At 46.0% G+C, this 23,517-nt stretch overlaps 1 protein-coding gene across 2 annotated transcripts in view; it reads right to left on the bottom strand.

Moving 5' to 3' along the window:
• LOC144175974 (AN1-type zinc finger protein 4-like) overlaps positions 1–23,517 on the bottom strand; it is a 77,154-nt gene that overhangs the window by 5,631 nt on the left and 48,006 nt on the right. For both annotated transcript variants that reach the window (XM_077705059.1, XM_077705060.1), the window contains exons 15-16: positions 11,300–11,373; positions 10,978–11,231 (exon numbers count right to left, since the gene is read on the bottom strand). In XM_077705059.1, the coding sequence (XP_077561185.1) occupies positions 10,978–11,231; positions 11,300–11,373 (328 nt within the window). The remainder of the gene's footprint in view (positions 1–10,977; positions 11,232–11,299; positions 11,374–23,517) is intronic.

Genomic DNA, 23,517 nt, shown 5'->3' with positions numbered 1-23,517 from the left:
TCCCAATAATTTCATAGGGAGAAGACACAGCCTGCCTTTCGCAGGTCCCGGACATCACCAGGATTTCTTTCACACCTTCGGTCCCCTGGAGGCACACCGCTCCAAATTCATAGCACGCAGCTTGTTGTGCTGCTTCCGCCACAGTGACACGTGCGGACCTGGTTAATTCCAAAATGCCTACAGTACCCATGCTCTACAGCCTACTCCACAGCCTTTAACTTAAAACCGGCCGTGTAACTGACATTTCTGCCCATCGCCGACTGAAGTGCAAGACAAGCAGAGAAACGAACAACCGACAACACCGTCACTGAGTGGGAATAGCTGCGAGAAAAAAAGCCGGGCGTCGTTTTGATTGGCTGTCCCACGACTCCCCACTGCAGTGTTCATTTTTACTCCATGAGATTGCTCCATGAGATTACTCCATGACTGCATGTGTGATGATCAGAGGGAGCGAGTGAAGTGGGAGAGCTACAGTGCGGCTGTTTGCGGGACTGAAGGGTATCAAAGTTGAGGGTGCATTCATTACGCGACCAAATACATCGAACATTCCCACTTGAAGAGGAAAGGCGGTTTGTGCTGCCTGCCTTGAAACTGATCCACCCTTAGCACAGGAGGCCCTTTGGGCCTGAAGCAGGGCATGCACCATGCTCTACAATACAGCACCGGCAAGTGCCGCTCAGCAATGTTCACATTATGGGGCCAACCAGTGCAGCTGCAGCAGCAGTGGGCCAGTGTCCACACGCTTCCCTGAACACGCCCGCACTCCCTCGTAAGCATCAGAAGCAAGGGAACTGCAGTGTGGCCACCTGCCACGTGGCCTCTTCGCTCCCAACTGATTTGGGCCAATTAGCGACTGCAAGTAGAAATAGGTGCTAGCCAACCAACAGATCCAATGGCGATTCCCCCAGGAAGCACATCAACTCACAGCACCAAAAAGTTGGCTAAAGCCAGCAGCCTTTGTCTGGACGCTCCAGCCTCAATTATGTGAGCAAACTGTGTGGAAAAAACAGTACAGATTTATCTTTGATTTCATTCAGGACAAAACTACAGAGGATCCTCCAACAACGGACTTCCGGTTACAACAGATCTTTTTTGTCTGTTTGTTTGCCCCCCACGCATTTTAAATGGAGTCCACTCCGCACATAATGGACCCGGCCAGAGCAGACTATCGGCTACAAAAGAATAAATTTTAGGCGAAAATTGTTTCGACTGAATGTTTATAGTAGACTTCCCGGGGCTGGCACTCAATATGCTTTTTCTTTGTTTAGTTTGGCAAGAATGTCTGGCAACGTTAGCAGCCGGGTCGTTGGCACAGCCAAGCCACCAAGCCAAGCCAGCGCTAGTGGCTTTTTCTTGTGTGACCAGCGGCATGAGCAGCAGGGTAGCTGATTTCACATTCGGCTAAATTAAGTATAATTAACGCTGTCGAACATGGGAAAAAACAGGCCGACATCGCCAGAAGTACAGGCCTATCTAAGCAAACTGTCCGCTTGTCCGTCAAGAACAAGGCCGCTGCCAATAAGCGCGACGGTGCAAACGGAATCGAGTCTGCCCTCGTCAGTTTATTTTTTATGCAATAAAGCACTTGGGTTCAGTGAAGTTCGGCGTTTATTACCACGCATGCATCGTTCCCGTACCGTTCGGTGAATTCCGTTACTGCGCCTATTCAAAATCGTTCAATTTGAACGATACTTTGGGAGCGCCTTTTCATAGCGTTCCAGACGTTGCTCGAACAAGTAAAGCTGTTTGGAGTTAGATCAGAAAATGGCCTTTCAGAATCAGTTCTGTTTACATTTTAGCAACAAAAACGTGATTTTTGACACGTGTTTACATCACCTGGGTGTGGAAAAGGGGCGTGGTCATCGCGCGTCACTGCTACCAACGAAGAATGTGTGCCACTTGTAATTATTCTGCATCAGCGTTTGTTTTTTGCTATCAGGGCTTGAATGATGAACCAGCAAACGATTTTCAATCGCCAGGTTTGCACTCTGACAGTAATAATACCAGAAATCGGCTGAAAATGTCAAGCAGTGCCAGTTTGCAAGGCTACTTTATGATTTTAGGCAGTTTTATTGCCTTTGCGCACATTGCTCTAAGTTGTGTGGTAGTTCTACTTATCCCAGGACCATTCGCAAACAGTTTACAACAGTCTCGGTTTCGTTTCTGCATCGCGAAATTCATATTTAGCGCTACTACGCAGTTACCTAACTTCAAGGCTACCTGCCATGGCGCCTGAAGCGTCAGCGACTGATCCTCGAACAAAGCACGGCGCTCCTGATTTCCCTCCACCCGAACTCGATTTCTGCAATAAGAACTTCAGATGCAAGTCAAAAGATCACACCCAGTCGCCAGATATGTTTCGACGAGGACAGTGCTTCAAACCGGCCTTGCACACTGCCAGCTGATTTGATTGATTGATTGTAGGGTTTAACGTGCCGACGCAACGCTGGCGATGAGGCGCGCCGTAGTGGAGGGCTCCGGATTAATTTCAACCACCTGGGGATCTTTAACGTGCGCCGAAATCTCATACACATGGGCGTTCTTGCTTTTCGCCTCCATCAGAAAAGCAGCCGCCGCGGCCGGGAATCGAACCCGCGACCTCGTGCTCAGCAGCGCAATGCCAGCTGATCGCCTCAAGGCACATTCCCACTGGCGATGTGCCTCGTCGCGCGACGGCGCGCGTCGCGCGATGAGGCCTTGAGGTGGTGTTCGCACTTGCGATGAGCGATGATGCGACTGCGTTCAGCGCAGCTGCTTCCCGACTTGTACGACCTCGTTGGTGCGTCAACCATTCGCAGTCAAAGAAAATGATGCTACGCGACAAAAGCAGGTAGAAATCAAACTAAAACACCTGGAGCAATGCCGAAAGCATTTGCGGGTTGCGGGAGGAGCAGAAAATAACAAACTCAAGAAGGCTCTTTTCAACATAATATTGCACGAAGAAATGCACACGCTTGCTTTCACGCCACAACACCCGCATCACGGCCCACAAATGTCGCTTCTTTTCACAGGCGCAAAGTTCTGACGCCACCGAACTCTACGCGTGTTTACCAGTCGCCGATAGAACGAAGAGGCTGCAAGTCAACCTACCGTCTCGCTGTCCACCTAGCTCTATACGATGATTACTTGCTTTTACAATCCATACGCGCTTCTCCACACTGATGAGTTCCACGCTATTCGTTGATTAGTGCACGCGTACGCTGAAGCCACTGACCAAAGAACCGATGCACACGGGAAGTTGCTTGCCGGCCCGACCCGGCGGGTACAGCGATAGCGGGCCAAGCGCCTGGCCCAGTGAGCCAGCGGCGGTGGCGGCGGCGGCGGCTCGTCCTCGCTTGCCCGCCCGCAGCGTTTGCATACCGGATGTAAAGAAACGTTTTGTTTCCGGCTACGTCAGCCTACTCCACGGCCATGATTGGCTTACCGGTTTTGCGGGGCCGTCGCGCGACGAGGGAATTCGGACCGGGAGCGACCTGCTCCGCCGTCGCAAAACGCCGAAAAGCGACGGCCGGCTCGTCGCTTTGCGACGTCGCTTTTCGTCGCGCGACGAGGCGCATCGCCAGTGGGAATGTGCCTTTACAGTTTCGTTTCCATACAAGGGTATCTATGCGGGTCTAGTGTTGCTGCTTAGTTGAACTGTCTATTCGGACGGAGTCTCCAATAAGTTTTTGTACTGTTTCATTTTAAAAATGTTAGGTGGCACTGCAATGGAGGAGGCTCGTTGCACTGATCTTTTTTATCATGCAAAAGCTACTCGCCCAAAGTTTGCAGGGCACGATTCTAGCGTATCGCACCTCATTCCTGCAAGTAAGGCTACAACTGCGCGTCAGAAGATGATAATAAAGCTCAACTTTATGTTTTGAGAGATAACTGACCGTGAACGTCAACAAGCATCAACCACGGCGTTCCGTTTTCAACTTCATGCATGTTTTTCCACATCGCGTGCTTGTCCCAAATATTTTGCTGGCTGTAAATGCAAAGTCAGTCATTGACAAGATGTTTTTACGTTATGTGGGGGCAAATTGGTGCCTCTGATAATGTGAAACCGCCAGATTTCTTCTATGAAACCACCTGAAATTGCACATTTTGAATTGGAGGTTGGGCTTCACCGTATGACACGAGCACCGCACGTGCTAACATTTTTTTTCATATATCTGACAAACTGTTCTGCGCAAGTCGACATTTTTTCTAGGGCGTGTTTTTTAAATGTTTCCCTACAAAATGTATATTCTAATTTTTTTCTACTACCGGTGGTTTGTTAAACACAACTCCTCTTCTTTTTTTCAACATTTTGACAAAAATTTTGATTTTGATATTTTTTCGCAACTATGATATACGCCTCGAGCTTCGCGATCGCTGCGCCGCCTGCCGCCACTTCTCCGCGGCGTTGACGGGATCTGCGCTGCGTGGCTGATAGGGGCTCGTGCAGTGTTTTGGTTCTGTTTCGCTTCTTTTCGCCTTTCGGCGCCCTAAAAAAAACTTATGATGACGTCTATAAGCAAAGAGTACGTTTAGGTCACTTAAAAGGCAGCTGCGTCTTCGTAGAGCACGCGATCGCCTGCAAGAGCCACCCGCAAGGACGCGGTTCTGCGCGCATCGTCGCCGCTCTTCCGGGCATCGGCGACGGTAGCAGCATATCACCCCTGTCACCTCCAAATACATCAGGCACAAATGAATTCTACTGTCGTCTTGTTTAGACCTGATACTGCACAGGGAGAGGTTGGCTTCATTTTGCAGCGTGGACAACGAATGCGGCTTCGTTTCGAATATATACGTCGCAGAAAAATATGTTTCGGGGATGTGATGAACCCATCCCGGACAATAAATTATGTCTTTTATAAGAATATAAACCATGCAAAAATGTTAAGTATATTCCAAGCCTGTACTTCGTTAAATATGTGCCCACACACGCCCTATAGAAAGAACCAAGGCAATCTAATATGAAACCACGGAAAAATACATGCTGTGCAAGTGCGGAAGAAACATAATAGCTCTAACGGAAATGAAAAAAAAAAAAAAAACACAGTGCAGCTTCTGACATGCTAAAGACGTTCGTCAAAACTTGAGCCAGGTAGGGCTCACCAGACCAACAATACACGAAATGCACTGCTATATCGCGAGACATATGGGGGGGGGGAGGAGGAGGAGGACGCTGTGTACAAATGCAGAGCGGAATCAAGCAATGGACGTTTTAGTAATCACACACACAAACCTCGCGTTCACTGTCGTTTTGTTTTTCGACTTCAACGAACAGCTGATCGTTCGGCGGACGCATTTTAGGAAGTATATAGGGTAGGCGGTTCACAAATAAGCGATGAAAGGTGTCGTTGGAAGAGTGGGGTATGATAAGGCTATCTGATTTCAGTTTCTCCTTTATTCTGCAAGCTCCCTGTGCCATGTGATGATATTTCGAAGAAGCGTTAAGTCGCGGACGCCGATTATATTCTAAGCCCGTCTGCGCGCTGCTCGCAGAGGATATACGTAGCGGATGAATGTTTGCGGGCGCTCACCTCACGACAAGACGACTTTTTCTCGTGTGGTGATCCCCGAGTGTAATTCTGCATTATCCGTCGTATTTACATTGAATATTCCCGAAATTAACACACACTTGCTTGTAAATGGTGGGGATCAATATATGAGGTATGATATTGGCAAACGTAACTGGCGTGCTGTCAGGTATCAGTACGTAAGCGCTACATCGTAGTGTACAGCCGTAGCATGAACATCTGAGGAACCGGTGGTTACGGAGACACTGCTAGTAAATGCAGGGCAGTGTATCTACAATCGGCTCCATGATACGCCGGTTCCGCGATGCTGGCCTGTCACACACACCTGGCGCTTTAAAGACCGAATATACCACACTAATATCGCGTCAGAAACATTTACACTCTCGTAAACACATCCCATTTGCGAACAGAGTGACTGCTCCACATTAACATGGATTTCCAACGCCCGCAAACGCTAAATCTCAGTCGTGAACATGCCGCAAAAGCAGCGGCGACACTGGGGAGCGGGACGGCGACTCCCGCGCCTGCTTTCGAAACGGGCCGCTAGGAGGATTTCAGTGGTGCCGCGCTCGAGGCGTATATAAAAACATTTATAAAACGGGTGTTATTGAAAAGGCCATTAAATAAATCTGCATTTTTTGTTCCTGTAATTAGTGCCTAACCAATTTTTTTAGCAGAAAAAAAAAATGTTTTCTTGGACCCTTAAAAATCGGTCAATTTTCCCGCAGTAACGAAAGAGTGTGCAATCTGTCGGTGGCTGTGCGCCATCCAGCTGGTCCAACTTTCAATTTCACAGCTGTCCATCAGATTATTTCGTATCAGCTATTTCAGTGGAGACTAAAATAAAAAAATGTGACAGCTGCCTTGGGGGAACGTCAGGCAGCAATCCGATTTGTCTGACGAACGGTTTTTGGGGAATTCTGCTTCATCACAAAGGGTTTAAAAAGAGCCCAGCTAATTCTCATGGCCACGACTGATTTTTGTAGATGGTTTATAATTTCTCCTAGTTATATTCTTGCTTTATTTGCTCAGCTTATCATGCGTCTCTACACGCTTGACCTTATGCGCTAGGCCTTTTCCTCTGTGTGAATGCTGTGCAGAGGTGCTGCAGGCGTGTAGAAAGAACACAGTGTGTGTAGTATGTATGTGCAATATCAATCAAGGTACCCACTTTTGCGCTCCCCTTCTCCCACTGCTTGGATACTGCATACTTCGGATATAGCGCACATTTTTTCCAGATTAAGAGGGTCCGTTGTAACGTACAGTCTACTCCCGTTACAACGAACCCTCTTAATCTGGAAAAAATGTGCGCTATATCCGAAGTATGCAGTATCCAAACAGTGGGGGAAGGGGGGGGGGGGTATATATGAGCGCAAAAGTGGGTACCTTGATTGATATTGCACATACATACTACACACACTGTGTTCTTTCCACACGCCTGCAGCACCTCTGCACAGCATTCACACAGAGGAAAAGAATTGCCTGAACAGCGTTTCCAAAGCTTAGCACTAGCACCTGGAAAAGGCCTAGCGCATAAGGTCAAGCGTGTAGAGACGCATGATAAGCTGAGCAAATAAAGCAAGAATATAACTAGGAGAAATTATAAACCAGCTACAAAAATCAGTCGTGGCCATGAGAATTAGCTTGGCTCTTTTTAAACCCTTTGTGATGAAGCAGGTTTACCTGAAACCGTTCGTGAAACAATTCGGATGGCTGCCTGACGTTTTCCCCAAAGTAATTTCCGCATTTTTAATGATCTCAATCTGGTCAGTAAAGCAGCTGATTCGAAATAATCTGATGAAGGACAGCTGTGCAATCGAATGTTAGACCAGTTGGACTCCGCATGGATTGCACACAATGGGTGGGAACCATCCTCCTGCTTCAGGCATTCACCTCAGGCATTCACCACGATGCCTGCGTGGGAATAATGAATGCCAAACTTCATTGAACCCGAGTTCTTTATTACATAAAAAACTGACAAGTGCAGACTCGACCTCCTTTTGCACCACTTGGCATATTCAAAAGCACTGTTCTTCAGTTACACCGGGGTCACGTCTTTCAGCAGCGTCCTTGTTCTTGATGGGTGAACGGACCATCTGCTTAGGACAGGCCTGTACTTCTGGTGATCTCGACCTGTTTTTCACCATGTTCGACAGCATTAATTATGCTTGCTTTATTTGACAGTGAAATTGGCTACCCTGCCGCTGGTCGCAGAGGGGGAGGCGCCCATTAGCACTACTTGGCAGCGTCAACCTTAGAGTTTCTTAGTAAGTATACTAGACAGGAAACTGCGCCTGGGAATCCATGTCGGTGTGGGGCGGTTATGGCCTTATGGGAAGACCACAGCTGCTGGCTTCGCATGTCTATCGGATTCTTAAAGGGGCAGACAACCGATTTTTGTCGCGTATAAGTTCTCTAGCTCATATGAAAGCCTGCGTTTTGCACAGCCCGGTAACCACAAGTGATTTCTAAACAAATTGGCGGAAATCATTTTAATTTGGCAGCAAACTTCTTGAAATCGGAAGGGTGGCGGTTCGTAGTGTCGAAACTTGGCACTACAATATGTGTCCCTGTCACGTGACCTGCAAACCTAGCAGCTACTGCAACTGCTGAAACGTTTATTTACGTATTGAAAACCCTTTAACACAAGTATTTGTACAAGGTTAAATTGTATATGTATTTCTAAACATTACGTTGAAAATTTTAAAGATGCGGGCGGCGTGACCGCCGTCGCGGGTTGCTCTCAGTGTGGCTAACCGAGCCTCCATGCCCAGAATCAACGGCATCGTTCAGTAAACAGACGCAGTGAAGGAGCTTTGACGATTCTGCCCGAGTCAGGGGCATTTGTTCTGCCAAAATATTTGATTTCAGTTTCCAAATACGCCAACGGCAGCTTAAAAAAAAAAAAAAAAGTCGTGCACGGGGAGAATTGAACTTCCCACCTCCACAACGTGAAGCCAGACTACATATATCGTCTATCCCAACAGATGGCGCATTCGTGCACAATAGACCGTTGCATTAAAAAAACACATAAAGGAACAGGAAAGCCTGCGATTCAAACTTTTATAGCTGGGGACAAGTTTTAAATATCATTTTCCATTGCGCATACAGACAAAAGTATGTTGCCGAGCTACTCTATGTCATGGTTGCCAGCATTATTTTTGGGAGGGACACATACGGCTCGTAGATCTAAAAATTTCGATTTAAAAAGTTCTAGAGCGTTATCAGCAAAACCGTTTCTCGTCAAGGTGCTTTAAGCGATGCCCTTTCATTTGGGATAGAGAATATATACTCGACAAAAATCGGTTGTCTGTCCTTTTAAACGTCTTCGTGGGTTGGCTTTGTTCACTATGCATTGCTACGTCTACGAGGTAGCTGCTCCAGCCGAAATGGCCGAAACTCGAGTTCATGCTAAGACAGCTTGATTGATTGATTGTGGTGTTTAACGCGCCGACGCAACGCAGGCGCTGAAGCGCGCCGTAGTGGAGGGCTCCGGATTAATTTTGACCACCTGGGGATCTTTAACGTGCGCCGAAATCTCGTGCACACGGGCGTTTTTGCTTTTCGCCTCCATCAGAAAAGCATGCTAAGACAGCTGTGCTTCACTGTAAGCAAGTGAGAGGACTAGTGCTGGCGAGCAACCATCGGTTCATATTTACACAAGTACAAGGCCACAATGTGGTAAGGAGAGTGTGCCTCCCAGTTCTTTTTTGCAGCAGCAGTACACGTGTTAGCAGCGTCCGGACATCTTGACCGAGTGGGTAATTTGCCATTGCGAGACACCGCAAAGGTGATGTTTTCACAGGTACGTGCATAAAGCTTTTCTGAGCTTTTCAAACAATTTATTATTTGAAATGTCTTGAAAATATTAGCCTTTATGAGTTTCTCCCAAAATGTTACATCGTTAACTACCAGCTTGGTCTGCAGAACAGTAGCCATTTCCGTTTGGGCAGACTTTCCGTAAAAAGAGCGCTTTATTTTTTATTCCTTTAGCTTTTTAAAACAGCATGTATCTTTTTATAATTGTATAATTACAAACTCTACTCTGCATTTATGTGGCATTGTATTTGAGCAGCCACTGAAACATTTCAATCCGAGCCAATGATGAAACTAAGGCAAGCACAAGATATAATGGCAGCCCATGACGACACAGATGGCATTGATGCGAGCTGCATAGACGCTAACACAAGACTCCTCTCACTGTAATAGTAAGAAAATATGGTGATAACGATGGTATTGGTGATGCAGCTATGTCCTCTCTAGCGGGTCACCACTGCGCAAACGGATACATGTACCCTCCGATGCCCACAGGTCTATCCAAACTAAGCGCGGTAGAGCAGCACCTGATCACACTTCGACTGCCATTTATATACATTTGTCAAGACTGGCAGACGTAAGAAACGAGTCTTCATTCTCTCACCTTACTTCAAACAAATCAACTACCCCTCTGTCTAACAACGACGATGGGAAAACACGAAGCTTTAGTGCGCCTAACCAAATCAAACCCGCCGAACCAGCGCTAAATCGAAGCCATGCAAACGATCAAACTCAACGATCAAACGACAAACTCAATGACTAAAGCTTTGTGTTGTCAAACGACGTCCTCATCACTGATAATGTTATAAAGAAAAAGCACACTGGGTGCCAGCCTGCAAGTCTGCTATAACATTCAGACGAAACAATTTTCACCCTAAGTAGTCTGCTGTAGCCAATAGTCTGCTATAGCTGGGTCCGTTATGAGTGGAGTGGATTCCACTTAAAATGCCTGGAGACCAAACAAACCAACAGAAATATTTTAACCGGAAGCCCATTGTTGATGGATTCAGTGTAATGAGCATTGACTGTACTTGGAGTAAGGGCTCTACAGCTGTCACCTCCCAGCACTTTGGCTGGGCCCTGGCCTTGAGATCTCATCGTTTCTGACGAGAACAGCTTTGTTTTGGCTTAAATTTCACATTTCTTTAAAGTTGCCTTGTGTGCAAGTTCTGCACTCGTGGCTCCTGTTAATTTCCTGGGTGCATTACTACTGCACACGTGCTACTTCATTGTTTCCTAATGAGGTTCAGAAATGTTTAATGTTTTGCTCACATCTCCCCCTCAGGAGCTCTTCCCCACACATTTACAAGCCAACTGCGTGACCTGACAGGCTTGAAGCTGGGCGTAGCTTCTTACTAATGTATGCTAGAGGGAAATGTGGCACTAGTGTCTAGACACGCCACGCCTCAACAAGCATGACGTCATGCACCACAAAGAAGCGCTCCCATTTTTACTTGGTACGGCTAGTGGTCAAGCTCAAAAAGGTTGTGTGTGGCCAAAATTCTGTTTCTCAAAGAAGATCAATAAAAACGCTTCCCTTGTTGGCTAGGAGTGACAAGAGGCCACGTAGCAAGCCAGGCCAAGAATGAAACACTGTCAAACATTACTCAGTGTGCGATAGAACAGGACACCCTGGCAGGCGAGGCAGACTGACCGGCAGACATAGGTGGAGGCCAGGCCAGTCTTCTTGTTGCACCAGGAGCAGCGCTTGCCCTTCTTTTTGGCCTTCCCAGGCGACGGGTGCTGGGCGTCGGCCGACGAGCCACCCTCGTCCGTCTTGGACTCGGAGGTGCTGTTGGAGTCGTCGTCAGCTGGGCCACCGCCCCCGCTGCCGCTGCTGCTGCTCAGCTCGCTTGAGCCGCCCCCACGGGTGTCCACGGACAGGGGGTCGTGCGCCTCACCGGCGCTCTGGTTGGGGCAAGCATGCGATCACCCCCCGCGCCCCACATGGGCCGGGGAGGCACAAAGCCACTAACCTGCTCCTTGCTCTCAGCGGAGGCGTTCCGGTCCTGGTCGGCAGCGTTTGGGTGCCCATTGGTCGGGGGGGCACCTGCACACAGCGTCATGCGACAGAGCTACAACTCATCCCTTAAGGACACACCGTCCTTAAGGGCACACAGGCTTTACAGTCTATTTTAGCCTGGTTTTTTTATGCACCAGTTAACAGGGCTTTTTCGTGCAAGGAAGCCCAGTGTGGCTGCACATCAAGTGAGGCCTTGACAATCTTCAGCTTTGGAAGTAGAGGCATGCGAATATGCAAAATTTTGAATACAGATTGAATACTTTCCTTATTCGAAGCGCACCCGATTTGAGAAATGCATGGTCAAAGAAGTTTTAGATATTCGGCAACGAACAAATATTCTGAAAAAGCGGAAAATATTCGCACACGTAACAAACTACAGTATTTGCACGATACTAAAGCATATTGTTTCTCACTAAAAGTAGGCTTAAAATTTGCACGTGCATTACAATCAGGCTCAAAACCGAAATCGGCTTTCAACATGCTTTGCAATTGCTGGATAAGCTAGCTTATGAAGTCCACCGTTGTGGACGTCAAAATGTCTTCTGCCAAGTACGTGCTATCATGTCTTTCACAACAGCATGATTGAATCAGCATTTTTTTTTTTTTCAATTTTTCGTAACTAAACTTACCTGCACGATACAATCAAAGGCGCGTTAGAATCTTGCAAATACGGTATATGTTTGCCACGCATCCTCCTAAAGGCATAACTACATGGTCGCGGACCGTATTTACACGCATAATGAACCCACTTTTTTAGGGACAGCTCATGCAGTACTGTGCAGTATGCCCCTTTCTACAAGTAAAAAGACTGTCGCCCCCTAACAGCCTCTCGCTGAACATTCGTTGTTTATTTTTCGAAGTCTTATTTACGCGAGTTTGGAAGCACCCCAACATTGATGTGCATTTGCCATACAGTACCGTACTTACCCGATTGTAACGCACCCCCAATTCTAACGCGCACCCGATTTTCCTGGCAAAAAAAACGAAAAACTTGCACCTCCGATTGTAACACGCACGGAACTTTGTGAGCAAGAAAAACAAATGCGAGAGAAACGGGCGATTTATTTCCCGAAGTAATCTCACTCATCTCGCTCCTCGTCGCTCTCCGCTGACCACAACATCTCGTCCTCGGTGCCGTCGAGCGCGTTCGCGATGCCGCACTTCTGAACGAACGCTCAACCATGGTCGATGGGATTGTGGCCCCTTGCCTCGCACGCCCATCCTGCGAGTTTCTCCCGAGGCGCACGCTTCAGCCGACCACTCGTTTTGAACGCACGAGAGCCGCTGCTGCCATTGCTGTTATCAAGCGCACAAGTGGAATGATTTGACGATTTGTGTGAACGCCGATAGAAAAGCCTAGGCGCCTAGGCTTCCTGCGTTCGAAAAAATATTGCTAAAGGCTTTGGCGCCATCTTCAGACGGCGATGGCGATGGGTGGGACGAAATTTCCGCTGTTTCGGCAGTTTCGGTTTCGTATCCGATTCTAACGCGCATGCAATTTTTCGGCTTATTTTTCCGGAAAAAAAGGTGCGCGTTAGAATCGGGTAATTACGGTATGTTGCAATTTGAAGGAGGTGACAGCTGCCCAAGCGCAATAATAAATGAATTTCTTGAAGCCATAAATGGCTCGTCTTGTGTGAAGAAAGCTCTTGCGCTTTTCTTTCTTTTTCTTCCTGAAGAAGTGTTGTGAGGGAGCATAGGAAGTGCACAGTTTCTGAACACATTGAGCAGTTAGCTTTTAATTTTGCACGATCATTCCCTACAATCGTGCATTACTCCCATTTATCTATTTATGCAACAATTTATTTTGGGAGGGTAATAAAACTATTGTTACTTTATGTTTTGCATCTTTTAAGTGGGGACGCGAGTCTTAGAATGGCGAAATTTGTCAAAAAAAATTGTTTTTAACATCTCCATTTTCGGAAAGTACAGCTATTTTTCTTCTGGCCAGCCAAATGTCCTGGCCCAGGAGTATGTATTTGACCCTGACAACTGGTAAAATCGACCAAGATTCGATGCGAAAAGAGCATTTTTTTTAATGACTCGCCGCTCGGGTTCTACGTGCCAAAACGTGCATCTTGGGGCTTTTCACTTTCAATTCCCTGCCAAAACCGCTTTGGTTGCAAGGAAAACTGGGGCAGAAAAAAGATGGAACTCACCACCCAACCGGCTACTGACTGCACGTGACCACACAGGCGCAATCTGATTGGCTGGGCGCCATGGGTCGTCTGCCCAGCACCTTCATCACAGTGCAACAACGCATGTACTCTTTCCTACAAGGACCAGCAAAAGCCCCGCACTATGTAAAAACAAAGTGAATACATCCATCGATAACTTGAAGAAAAGAACGAGCACTATTAGAAAGCACCTAAAAGGTTGCCGACAGCGTGCCTGGCGACAACATATTTCACCACGCCAGGATGAAGGCACACTTTGCGCACCCACGGGCTGCCAAGACGATAGCGTCGGCGATATTACACCCGAGGCTGCACTAGGGTACCTCTTTAGATCGGCAGCATATAGACAAAAATTATAAGGGGGAACAGGTCACTTGCAGACCACGCAAGAAGCATGTTCATTCTGTTATCAACGATGCCGCGGCGAGCCAGCCCGCATCACGACGCGTGCTTCATCGGCAGGTTACCATCAGTAGACGAGCGATTTGAGAATGATAAATGATCGCACCGTGCACATTGTGAAGTGGTGACATGGTATATGCTGGGGTGAGACAGCTGAATCAGATTTGGGGCAGTTTTTGGAGCAGCAAAATCTCGATTTTGGAGCAGAAGAACCTTGATTTGGAGCAGAAGGACGACATTTATCGTCACCTTAGAAGCCTAAAAAATCAAATTTTTGGCAACTCAGGGGGGGAGTGCACTTTTTAATCGGTTTTGAACGTACATACCGCTGAAACCACCTTTCAATAGTTTTTTTTTTGTACCAGGGTATCACAAGGTACGAACTGCACTACCTTTTTACAAACCATTTTTAAATTTAGGCTCTATGCATGGATAGCGTGGAGGGCTATTGAAAATATTGAATTGAAAAACTAAGCAATCGTAAGGCATTTTACTATCATGTGATCGCCGAAATTATTATTTTTAATCCCACATGCGGCTTTACGCACAAGTGCAGAGCCACGGCAAAAGTTGCGCAAAGCGAGGTGACGACCACCGCACCCCACCAGCCCTCCCATTTATATCCCCATGTTGCACATTCACTACGATCGTAATTTGAGTAACATTGCTATGTTTAGCCACCTCCCTTTTGGCATTAAATTTCACTTCAGATAGGTGAACCATTATTACTAGCTTGCAGTAATAGCCCGTCCTACTATCGGACACTGCTTGAACATTTTGCCGAGATGTAGCCTGCGCCGCCACTTCTGTAGTGTTGATCATCCCATTCATGCTGCTTGCAAGACCGCTGTTGTGACAGTCCAGAATTTCACTTCAAGCATGCACTGTGCCTCGCGTTCAAGGCCGAAACAGTGAATTCGTGGGCACCAGGTAGTTTTTGATGAACTCCCGTTTTTTGAGTCTCACAACTTCCCGCAACAGATCCAACGACTGAATGTCAGGGTGGAACAGGGTCCATGGGTTTGGGAGCAGTCCTGGGAGCAGGCAAAAGTGCCTTTTGTAGCAGGCTTGGAGCAGCCAGAAAGGCATTTTTGGAGCAGGATTGGAGCAGCCAGAATTGCCATTTGGAGGAGATGTACAGTCGAACCCCGCTACAACGAACTCCGCTTCAACGAAATTTCAGCTTCAACGAAATATTTACAATTCCCCGTTAGCTAGCCATTGAAGTCAATGCAACAAAGTCCTCGCCACAACGAACCATTTGTCAGGCTTGCTTTCGCTTCAACGAAATTTTCGATGATTTGGGCTGAGTTTGAACAATTATTTTAAAATAAAATAAGCATAGCGCCAGCTGTCTGTAACTTTTTATACATTCAGGACACTTAGTTTCACCGAATACATGCGCGGTGCACCCACACTGCCACCCAAAACAAAAATAAAGTCATAGGCGGACACTATTGTTTGATGGTGATAACGATGTGGCTGGCCGTCTTGTCTTTACATGAGGCGGCAGGCCGGTTCGCCAAGCCGGAGCTACAGCCAATCCGTATCCAGTTGAAATCGCACAAATGTGCTCCGCTGCTGGCGCGGCGCTGTCATGTATGCATTGTGAGCAGCTGTCCTTGCCGTTTTCCTTCTACCATTCTTCATAGCCAAGAGCAAAAATCATGTTTGCGTGTTCGGTCTTGAAGCCAATCATCCTATCTTAGTTGCGAGCGCGCGGTGCTGTTCAATGCAAGCGCGCGCGTCTTGCCTGCCAAGGTCAGTAGCTGCCATGCCGGTCAGAGGATAAGATAACGGCACTGCTCCTGCCACAAGTGAGAGGGGGGCTTCCGACGATCTAGCAGCTATCTGCAAGTAATCAGCTCGGTGGACACGCCTTGTTGTACAGCAATATGTTTTGTGCCTGCATTTCTTCACCCCCCTCCGTGACGCGTTCTTTGTGTGCAGTGAAAAAACATAACCATTGGTATGTTTGTTATCCGAATAAACATGAAGTTATTGCGTGTCACTCCTTTTTGTAAACATTGTATTATGCTGCCAATGATGCGGAAACATACGGGGCTATTTTTCTGGCTTTTCCGTGGTATATTGGGGCAGATTTCGCCTCAACGAATTTTTGCTTCAACGAAATTTTTTGCACGTCCCGTCAATTTCGTTGTAGCAGGATTCGACTGTAACACCATTTCACAGCATTACAGTGCCTCCCTAATCTCCGTACAGGCCGCTGTGCAAGTCCCCTGCGAAGTACCTTATCTATCTAATACTATTCTCAGGTGCTCTACCATGCACTAGAACCTACTCTAAACCAGGAACGCAGTTCTTGTACTATATCTGGAGGTTTACAAAATGCGAAATCATCTACCTTCGGCCCCAGCCAGTGCGTTGCATTATTATCATTCGAAGGCCAAACCTCACGCGAAGAGTCGAAAGGGATCAGATAACAGGCCTTGCTTCGTGTCCAGCAAACGGCAGTGTTTATGCGGCCCCACGGCGACATTCCGTAAAACAAGGTGTTTGCTTGCGTTTTTTCTATCGAACAGCGGTTTCCGTGCGTGGAAAGCTGAACATGGCTTTTTCTTCACCCTCCCCAGGGGTTCAAGAGTCTACAAACTTTCGCCGCGGACAACGTACCTAACTAGAGCGTGTCAGAAGCACCTATTAATATTAGACCATCCCTTGTTAAGCAAAGCTAACCCCAAAGTTGAATTGAATTGAATTGAAGTTTCTTTGTTCTTTTCTCAATACAGAAAACCATGGGGGGGGGGCAAAGGGAACCAGCATCCCTCCGTTTAGCAGAAAGTTCATTTCAAGTTTCAAATTCATTTCCGTTTCAAGTTTACGGGAGAAAATGAGTAGATACCTCAAAGTAAAAGTGCACTGAATTAACAAGCGAGGGCAAAGTGTCCAAGACCCTGTTTGTTCAATACATGCAGCAATGCAAAGTGGCGGGGAGCAAAGCTAGGATCACCAAAAATGGGTGACTAAATTGATGTTAACCCTCCAATAAACTATAACCTGTCTTGCGGATATTATTCTATTTGTGATGAGACACAAAAACATTTTACTTTTGGCCATTTTTCATTGATTGTGGCGTAGCAGCCGACACCGGCAAACACAACCATGCCAATGCAACACAAAATTTCAAACAGACGGCGCGTACTGCCTGCTGCCTTATGGCTAAGCCAAAGCCAAGTTCGATAGCTGCTCATAGTCTTGATGAAACCGAAACCATTAACGCATTGATGAAACTAAAAACACAATGTTCAGCCAAGTTTTCGGGCGCTGGGCATCATGGCGGTCGTATCACGCAGAGGTGGGTCTCTAGACATTTTTTCTTTTTTTAATTTTTAGTGCCAGATAGATAAAAATTAGCAGCCTTGATGAGCTTCTACACTGATTTCAAATATGTAATTAGTTATAACATAGCTTTATTTGTTCATGAAATGCAATGTTCTAAAATTTATTTATTGAGGCAGTCCTTACGGGGGTTTAGAGCAATTTCGCGGATATAAAGTACGGATATAATGAAAAAGGTCTGCTCTGCCAGGCTATGCTATGTTTACTCATTTTGAAGACTTTTGCAATGCATGAAGGAGGTGAACATTAAATATCACCAATTCGTATAAAATTGTCTAATCTTTACCCATTTTTGCAAATAGGTGCGCATAACAGTAATAAAAATAGTGTCACCTGCTAGATCAGTTCAGTACGAATTCAATGGTACCAGTCTTGTAATCCTGGCCCAAGAACAACATTACAAAGCCCTTCGTACGGCAGAGCATGGTCTTGCAAAAAAAGAAACTGAGAAAAATGCATTTGAAAGTTCAGGTCATGGTACCTTTTGCTATGGCATAGCTCCAACAATATAATTTGCATCATTTTGAAGCTCTGTTCTTTACGAAAAAAAGCACACCAAGTATGTGACAAGGATAACTCTGGAAAGACTGACAAATTTACACAAATACCATACAAATTTTGAAGGTAAATTAAATTTTCTACTGTTAAACTTCAGACACTGTATATCCTCTTTGACTTTTTCTCTCAGTGTGTTTTCATGTGTTAGTCAAACCCCGTGTTGTTATTTTTGTTCAATCAATGAGACTTTTAAAGCACAGCAGCCACCCAGAACTAGACTTTGTCCTACAATACATCTCCACCCTACAGCAAGGCTGTAGGCGATATGCACTTTGGTGATCAACACTTCAGTGATATAAATAGCATCACCTGCTAGACCAATTTATACCAGTCTTGTTATCCTAGCTCAAGAGTAAGATAAGTAAACATCCCGTAAGGAAGATCGTGATCTCACAAAATAAGAAACTGGAGAGCTGCAGGTGGACCTCAATTTGGCGATCAATGCCAGAGTGATATAAACAGCTTTACCTGCTTGATCTATTTATTGCAAATGAAATGATACCAGTCTTATCATCCTAGGCCAAAAGTCAGATAATGAAACCCTCCGCAAGGCAGAGCATGATGTCGCAAAATAAGATAGAGAGATATACATCTCTAGTTTCTAACTTACTACAGCATAGCCACAATATAAGAAGCACCGTGTCCCTCTGTTCCTCAAGGGAAAAAAAAAAAAAACAAGAATGCGACCGTACCACAAAAATAACCGGAAAAGCTCTATGCAGGTAACGAGAACCTTTGCAAACAGCGCTGGAAAACTACACTTTTTGCTGAACTTCACAAATGGTACTTGCTACTTTGCACTTTCTTTAACGTCTATGCAAACTAATGAAAAGCACAAACATATTGTGCTGCCAACTTTTTTTTTTCTAAATAAGACCAAAGCACAACAGCTAACTAAATCCGGACGTTTCCACGCGGCGCTTCTCGGACCAGATTCGCACGTAACAGGCGTTCCTGGCACCGCCGTTTACGGCGTGTTTGTCGTCTTTTCGTGCACTTGCAGCACGTAAATCGTTGAGGTAAAGGTCTCCAAGCATTGCGGCACGAGACAAAAAGACGTGACAGAACGACAAACACTAATGGCAGAGAAAACAAACCCGAATTGAAAATACTGTGGTGGCAGATGCACGCCTGCAAAAACAAAATGAAAAAAAAAAAAAAGCGGCTCAACCACACCGGCCAATAAGAGACGCGGAACGGGGGGGCTTGCCTTGAGCGCGCGTGCTCCTGCCAATCAGCAGCTCGTAAATGATCTTCGCAAAATCGGCGGTAACGCTCATTCTCCTCATGGAACGCCATTTTGACATAGCGCAAAATACGCACAAAGCAGCTACAAGGCTAGCCCAAGATGGCCGCTACCGGCAGTCTGCTTCGAGTGTACTGCGCGCGAAGTTCAAGATTTTTAGTCCGATTCTCAACGTTTTGCGGCTCCCACTGAGTTTACAAAGTCGATTTTAAGATCTTTCCCGACCAAATTCAGCGGTGAAACTTTTATAGTAGGTGCTTGAAGATATGGAGACTTCAAAAATGTTTTTTTTTTTTTTTTATGCATTTTCTCGCGATTTTCGACCATTTTAAGACCCGCGTCCCTCGGCCTTTGAAAACAAAACAAAAAAAAACCGCGAAATAAGCGATTTTGGAAAACCATGTATTTGGGTTGTACATGTCATAAACTAGCTTTTCTGAAATTATCAGCTCCTAGTTCATTGTAAAAATGCCGCGGTATCTCCCGAGGAGCGAGCAAACGCGAAACGGACCCAAATTTCGCGCGAACGCAGCCGCCATGCCGCTTTCCGTAGAGCCGCCATTTTTATCTTGCTTTGTTTGTGGATTCTTGTGCTTTTTTTTTTTGCTGCCATTACTGCTGGTGGCCGAGGCGTGGCCTAGGCGTGATACGCTTGTGATCGGGGGACTTGCAGTGCTTTCAAGTTTCCCGCAACCCGTGTGCGAAGCTACGATTGGACCGTGCGCGCGCTGCTCTGGCAAGCGAGCTGACGTGCGAATGCTATTGGCTGCTGCGCGTGATGACGCGTGCTTCTTCCCGGCCGGCGGCCTGCGCCGCTCGCATCCACCAGATTCCCTGTGCCATCGTCTGCTTTTCGCCGCTCCTTTGTTGTTCTGCCTCACTGTTTACCACCTTTTCGTTCGCTTGTCCGCTCATTCTACTTCGTTTATTTAGTTTTTTGCCGTGCTCACAATCGCTGATGTACTTCAATAGTTCGGAGTAGCCTCAACCTTGACAGGCGGGAACGTGTCGCATACAGTTCACTTGGAGACACATTTCCTGACACTCGAGGAGGTCGAGGCAGCGAACAGACAACGTGCCGCTGTTCAAAACGAACTTGGTGCTATGTCGGCGACACAGAGGAAGTTCCAAGCCGCAGAGCCCTACCCTGTGCCTGCCAAGGTGGGAAGTTTCGCTTAGCGCAAATGCAAGTAGTCCTGTGGTCCCAGATGCCCATGCAGCATGTTTCATTGATTGCTGTCGAGACAGCACTGCATGAAGCCATGCTGAGGTACAATGCGGGCTGCTACAGGGCTACTCGAGAAATATCCGCGTCTGTGGGGCTCATCACACCAGGCCATCTAGCCCTCCAGCGAGCTGCTGAAAAAGACGCCCTGCACATGAACAAGGCCAGAAAACTAAAGAAAAAGATGGAAAAGCAACAGAGAAGGAAGACAGTGCGCCAAGACCCCTCTAGCTGTACTCCGGGGTCCTTCTAGAAGTGAAGATGTGTACACAAACTTTGAAGGCCGTTTTCTCAAAATGAACTTTTTCCCTTTTGTGACTGCTTATCCCAGTGATATCTCAAGTGCTTGTCAGATTTGCATCCCGTTTTCTTTGTTCTGTTCCTTAACAAATTTCCGAGGGCAAGACAAGCCCGTTTTCTGAAAATTTTTGTCTCTTGATTTTGTAAAAAATCAAAATAAAATCATGTTTGCATGTATGATCAGCAACACTAATTTTAGTGCTGTGCTGAAATTTTTCCGGTGAAAAATTTAGAAAAAGGGCTCTGTCTTGCCCTGAGGCACATATTCAGGAATAACCATAATGAATTTCACAGTCGCAGCACGCTTGGCTAATTCTCCAGGACTGGGATAAGAAGCCCATACAAACCACCGTGGTATACCCTCAGAACTTGAGAACTAACCTCCGTAGCTCGATGAAACTTTGCACCTTTTCTAATGTTGATGCTACAACAATACCCTGAAAATTTCATTCAGATATCTTAAGAAACAAAAAACTTATATGTCAAGGGCAGCCTCCCCCCTTAATTCAGGTGGGTTTGGCGCAACAGGGGCAGTTCGGCGCAGGATGGCGCACGTAAACACGTTTGGTGCTCAATGGCGCAGCTGTTCCACCCCTGCTGAATGTAAACCAAGCCACCCCCATAACCAAAACCACAGTAGAAATCGGCGAAGAGCACTCTGCCTGAACCACGAGCAACTGCTTTGCCCAACTGCCATGTTTTCCAATCTTCACCTCACCAAGATGGCGGTGCCCAGTAATGTCATTCCGGAGAATATGGCGCTCCAAAAATTGCTGGTTTTTTTTCATCAACTTGCACAAGCAGCTTGTCGCCTCAGTACACAAGTATTTTTTCTACTGGACTTTGCCATGGTTTTCGATGGGAAAACTTTAAAAATGCCCAGAATATAACATGTGCCACCCGACATTGTGACTTTATAAAAAAACTATCTCGGGGCCAATTTTATGCAGGTTTTTTATTTAGTGATGAATCAATTAAACCTTTACAAACAGCATCACCTCGGGGTGTTCTGGAAAATTATGCCGTCAGTACGCATTTTTCCCATGGAACCTTTTCTTTCCTCCATGCATTTTCCCCCACTGAAACTTACGGGAGCGTTAAAATCCTTGGCTCTTGACTGTTTTGTAGAAGTTTGGCGCAATTTTTGCAATTTTCAAGCTTTTGGAGCAGCCTGGTGCAGGAAAACAAATTTGTATCAAATTTGTGCAATATGCGCAGCTGTCTCACTCCTGCATATGAGTACACTAAATCAAAAACGTGGTTATCCCACCTAGCCAAGTCCCACAGAACAGTGGGTGCATTCCGTTACAAGCCCCTTCGTTGCAAGCCACTAGCACATGAAGTGAATTACATGGAGCCAATTTGCTTGCAAAAAATAACGCAGTAACAAACATTTACAGCTGTGGTACTCGACCAGCACCTCAGCCCTGGTTGTCAACGAGTGACGGCACGCTGCCAGCAGCAAGGAACATAAACGACTAGTGCCATCTGTAATACAAAAGATTTCATCATTTCTTCATCAACTGATTTCAGCAAACTTGGTATGCTCGTGTTGAGCAAAAAGCAACCTATATGCTGAGGCTTTCCCATGCTCAATAGAAAAGACTCACTTGTAGTGAACCTTCAACTGCATCTTCTCAGCTTCACTTTTTTTGCCAAGTTCCATGCCTACTAGAGTGCCATCCGATGGTATTACAAGCACTCCATTAAAGCGACGTCCACCAGCTTTTCGATTAAAAAATGCCGCATCTGGCATTACTTCGCCTTCCATTAACATAACGTAAACGAACACAACATAACCTAACAGACAGAAAAAATCCCTTAAAACACCAAAAACTAACCTAAGACATGAAAATTATTACTAAAACTTGTGATGTAAAAAAAATGGAGGCAATAGCCACACTCGAACCACCGCCCTTAGAAACAGGAAGCTAGGATGGAACCACTACAACACAGCGGCAGACGCTCTTGCCTGTGTCAGCCATGTCTAAAAAATTCGAACGCCGTCACATGGTACTCCAGGAACTGTGTTTATTAAACGATTCTTATAACCGTTACACCATTGAAATCAGGATGAAATGAAATGCACGCTGATGCTATTTTTATTGGCTCAATGTGCCTCAAGTAAATGTTATGAGTAATAATATTAGCTCAATAAATTTTCTAACTAATTTTCTGAATTTTATAATTAGGAACACTAAGAAGGCTAATTTTATTTAATGAACTATCTTTACAGAAATACAATAGCATCAGTGTGCATGGCAGGTCACAAGCTACAAATCAATACAGTTGGTGAAAAAAACTTGACTAAAGTGCCCTTAACGGCCTGAAAGAAAATGTAATTATGCTTCAGTATTTTCTTTATAACAAAAATTATGCCACTTGAAAGCTAATTACATATAGAAATACACATATACACACGCACAGTGATTTTCATTATAATAAATGCATTTATGAAAGAAATTCATTTAAAGGCGAGTGTCGCCCCTTAATTACTACGCCCATATTTGAAGGCACTTTCTTGCCTTATTCCTACTTGATTTGTGTTCAAAAATTTTAACATTTGTACGCCCGCACTCAGAAAACTGACTACCGTATTTATTCCATTATAAGGCGGTCATGATTATAGGGCGAGGGTGCAGTTTGGAACACAAGTAATCATTAATTATTTGTGCACAAAGTTATTTGGAGCAAGACGACAGACAAACTTGGAAACTGTCGACCTCAGAGGTGGGGGTATCTGGATCTTCCTTATCACTCCCGCACTCAGAGGTGAGCATTCTCGGTTCCTCAAGTGTATTAGAAATGCCACACCATGGCTTTGGGGATCGCTGCCCATGCGTTGACCACTCACTGGGCGAGCACAGGCGGGGACGCCTGCTTTAGACGTCCCGACAGTGTCA

The sequence above is a fragment of the Haemaphysalis longicornis genome, unplaced genomic scaffold, assembly GCF_048455015.1.
Source record: "Haemaphysalis longicornis isolate Haplotype H1 unplaced genomic scaffold, Haemaphysalis longicornis Haplotype H1 scaffold_1, whole genome shotgun sequence".
Taxonomy (NCBI): Eukaryota; Metazoa; Arthropoda; class Arachnida; order Ixodida; family Ixodidae; genus Haemaphysalis; species Haemaphysalis longicornis.
This window is presented reverse-complemented; position numbering and strand designations above follow the sequence as displayed.